This window comes from Triticum aestivum, chromosome 7B (genome assembly GCF_018294505.1).
Source record: "Triticum aestivum cultivar Chinese Spring chromosome 7B, IWGSC CS RefSeq v2.1, whole genome shotgun sequence".
Classification (NCBI taxonomy): Eukaryota; Viridiplantae; Streptophyta; class Magnoliopsida; order Poales; family Poaceae; genus Triticum; species Triticum aestivum.
In genome coordinates, this window is record NC_057813.1 from 431,475,060 (window position 1) to 431,478,931 (window position 3,872).

The 3,872-nt window shown below is 45.9% G+C and overlaps 1 protein-coding gene across 1 annotated transcript; it reads left to right on the top strand.

Annotated features, from left to right (window-relative positions):
• The first annotated feature begins 822 nt into the window (after positions 1 to 822).
• LOC123156955 (ferredoxin, chloroplastic) lies at positions 823 to 1,735 on the top strand. The gene has a single exon (NM_001426792.1). It carries the CDS (start codon positions 965 to 967, stop codon positions 1,394 to 1,396), a length of 432 nt encoding a protein of 143 aa, NP_001413721.1. The 5' UTR covers positions 823 to 964; the 3' UTR covers positions 1,397 to 1,735.
• The last annotated feature ends 2,137 nt before the right edge of the window (positions 1,736 to 3,872 follow it).

Sequence of the window (3,872 nt, forward strand, 5' to 3'; positions counted from 1 at the left end):
CCTTGCGTTCAGCCCAGGGGGGGTGCACCGGAGCAGAAACGAGTGTTCACTAGTTTGGCTAAAAAGAATAGTCTCAATGCCATATACAATAAGAACTCACACTCAAGGATGTCATCTACCATCTCGTCGGCGTCGGAGACATGGAAAAGATGGCACATGAGCACGAGAAGGCAAGGGAAGCTACGCGAAGGGGCTCTCTCTAGGTCAGAGGAGCCGTGGGAGGCGATGCGGACGACCATAGGACCTCCTCGCCGACAAACCGAGCCATGACTAGGGTTCACCGTGGGGCATGTTCGGAGGTGGAAGTCAGCATGATGACATGGAGTCGTAGTGGCGGGTCCCGTTCGGTAGTTGGCAGTGCTGATTAATAGTTTGAAAGTGCATCCCCAAGATACCCTATTGGTTTCGATGATTTATGACAAAACCATTTTAGAGGACTAATGATTTCAATAAGCTTGTTTTAGAGACTATGACTAATTTTCGTATGCCGTCCTTGATAGGTGGAACATCAATGATGATGTTACTGTTACATTTTTCGTTCAAACAAGTTACAGGGAGCTACCACATTGCCACCTCAAAAGAAGTAATACTGGTTCCTAGCTAGTAGCCACACACATGGAGCGACTCACGCAGCTCCAACCAATTAAAGTTTCGTGAATCTTCCATGGCTATTCATTTGGCCTCGCTCGACGTCACCCGGCTCTGGTGACCACTTATGTCCCGGATGGATGTCGCCGGCCACACGCCCCTCGAAGACGACGAGATGAGCAGCGTGTGATCCTCGTCGCCCCGCCCATCCAAGCGAAGATAAGACGCCCACTCCCTTCCCTCCACATGGCACCCGCCCTCCAATCCCTTACTTATTCCCGCCCCCCTCACTCCTCCATCCCCTAGCTCGCTCGCCTATCCTCTCCACCTCCTCAGCCACACCTAGAGCATCTTAGCTCCGGCTAGGTAGCTAGCAATGGCCGCCGCACTGAGCCTCCGCGCGCCCTTCTCCCTGCGCGCCGTGGCGCCACCGGCGCCCCGCGTGGCCCTCGCGCCCGCGGCCCTCAGCCTCGCCGCCGCCAAGCAGGTGCGGGGAGCCAGGCTCCGCGCCCAGGCGACGTACAAGGTGAAGCTGGTGACGCCCGAGGGCGAGGTGGAGCTGGAGGTCCCCGATGACGTCTACATCCTCGACCAGGCCGAGGAGGAGGGGATCGACCTGCCCTACTCCTGCCGCGCCGGCTCCTGCTCCTCCTGCGCCGGCAAGTTGGTGTCCGGCGAGATCGACCAGTCCGACCAGAGCTTCCTCGACGACGACCAGATGGAGGCAGGGTGGGTGCTCACCTGCCACGCCTACCCCAAGTCCGACATCGTCATCGAGACCCACAAGGAGGAGGAGCTCACCGCATAAGCTGCTTTACCTATCTCTCTTTGCAAGATAATATCACGGACCCTGAGACCTGTGTAAACCCTGAGAGCTGATTTCATGCATGCACGGACATTGCCAGATACACCGAATTGTTTGTGCTCGAATGAATTGCTCGATGCATGGTTTGCTCAAGTAATAATGTCTTCGAATTACTACCTTTTTGTACCGTAAGATATACTACTGCCGTAATACTAGCGTGTACCTTGTACGTAACTCGACGTACTGAAATGAATCCTGATGGCTGAGGCGTCTCTCTGATTAATAATATCTTCTCTTTAATTAAGAGACTGCTGAATTACTTGATGAACATCTTACCTGGGACTTTCTTCTATATCCAGATAATAGGTGCATGCTACGACTTGTTTCAATATGAGTTACACAATTTCCTCATTATTTTGTTTACCCACAAGGAGACCTCTTTTCCGCACTCATTTTTGTCCTCACTACTGATTTGCTCCAATCCATTTTCAATGAAGCTTTGGACAACAATTTGATAGGTTTGCCCATTATCACTAAGAATAACAGAGATTTCCTTATAATCCAGTATGCAGATGACACCATTATTATCTTGCATGCATGTCCCTTGCAAATTCAACAAGTTCAGAACATATTGATGCATTTTCGGGTTTACACAGGTCTCAGGGTCAACTACAACAAATCCATGATGGTTCCCATGAATGTACCTGCTCATAACATCAAGCAACTCTCAGCTATTTTAGGTTGTGCCCACAGTAGTTTTCCCTTTACTTACCTTGGACTTCCTCTTGGCATTTCTAAACCCAAGGTTGAAGATTTTGAAAAGGATTGGATCTAGACTTGCTGGTTGCTCCACAATGCTTTCCTAGGGAGAGAAACTCATTCTTGTGAAATCTGCTTTCACTAGCCTACCTACTTCCTTCATGAGCAGTTTAGACCTCCCCATAGGAGTTGTTGGCCATATTAATAAATACTTGAGACATTGCTTTTGGAGGAAATATGGGATGGACGACAGACGTACTTCTCTTATATTCTTGGGATAAAATTTGCCTTGCTAAGGAAGCTGGTGGACTTGGAGTTCTTGATGTGCAAACTCAGAACAAAGCTTTGTTGATGAAAGATCTGCATAATTTTTTCAATAGTTCTGACCTCCCTTGGGTGGACCTTATGTGGAGCTCCTACTATACTTCTACCCCCTCCTCATGTCACACCTGTTGGTTCCTTCTGGTGGAAGTTTATTCTCAAATTAATCCCTGATTTTAAAGCCATCTCTTCCTGCAGCATGGGGCAAGGGAACTATGTTCTTCTGTTATTTGATAATTGGGATGGTAACAGATTCATTGATAGATTCCCTGAGCTTCATTCTTTTGTTGTGAATGACCAATTCTCAATTGAGCAAGCATTGCACATCAACCCTCCAGAGGATCTATTCCATAGGCCACTCTCCACCCAAACTTTCCAGCAGTTCCAGGGTTCCCAAAACTTTATGAATAATATTCAGTTTTCTGGCTCCAAAGACAAATGGTCTTACATCTGGGGATCTTCTCAGTCCTCTATTGCAAAGGTTTACAAAACCTTGAGGGTTAAACCACCTACACCACCTCTCTTCAACCTGTTATGGAAGAGCTCAGTAATCCTTTGATATAAGATTTTCTTCTGGTTTCTCCTTCATGATAGACTGAATTCAAGAGAGCTTCTACAAAGAAAATCCTTGTGGCTACCCAATTATGATTGTGGAATGTGTGACACTAAATCCTTGGAAACTGCTTTTCACTTGTTTTGGAACTGCCCTTTTTCTATTCAATGTTGGGAGACCTCGATTCCGCAGATATTGAGGAACAACTCAGTTTACACATATATCCAACTAGCGGTGCCCCCCCCCCTCCTGATTTGGCCCTGGACATCATAATTATGGCTTCATGGAATATATGGATTCAAAGAAACAATGCAATGTTCAAAAATACCACACACAGTGTGGCCTCCTGGAAAATATTGCTTAGAAGAGATCTCCAAATTCTGGCTCACAGAAGACAACAAAGTAGCAAGACTGCAAGCCTGGATTAAAGTTAACCTTTAATTTCTCATGTTGCCAAAAGGTGGGATTGGTTGAGTTGTATTTTCTTTTTTCTGTTTGTACATACTTTTATTATTAATGAAAATTTAACCATACAACTATTGTTCTATGATCAGTGCCTAAAAAATGTTTGAGGCTAGCAGAATGTTTGTTTACATGGTCCTCATTTTTTTCTGAAAAGGGATAATATGTTTGTAAGATCGTGAATGTCACCTAGAGGGGGGTGAATAGGCGCTTTAAAATAATTACGGTTTAGGCTTGAACAAATGTGGAATAAAACTAGCGTTTAATTTGTCAAGCACAAAACCTAAAACAACTAGGCTCACCTGTGTGCACTAACAACTTATGCTAAGCAAGATAAACAACTAAGTGATAGAAAGATATATAACATGTCATATTATGGCTATC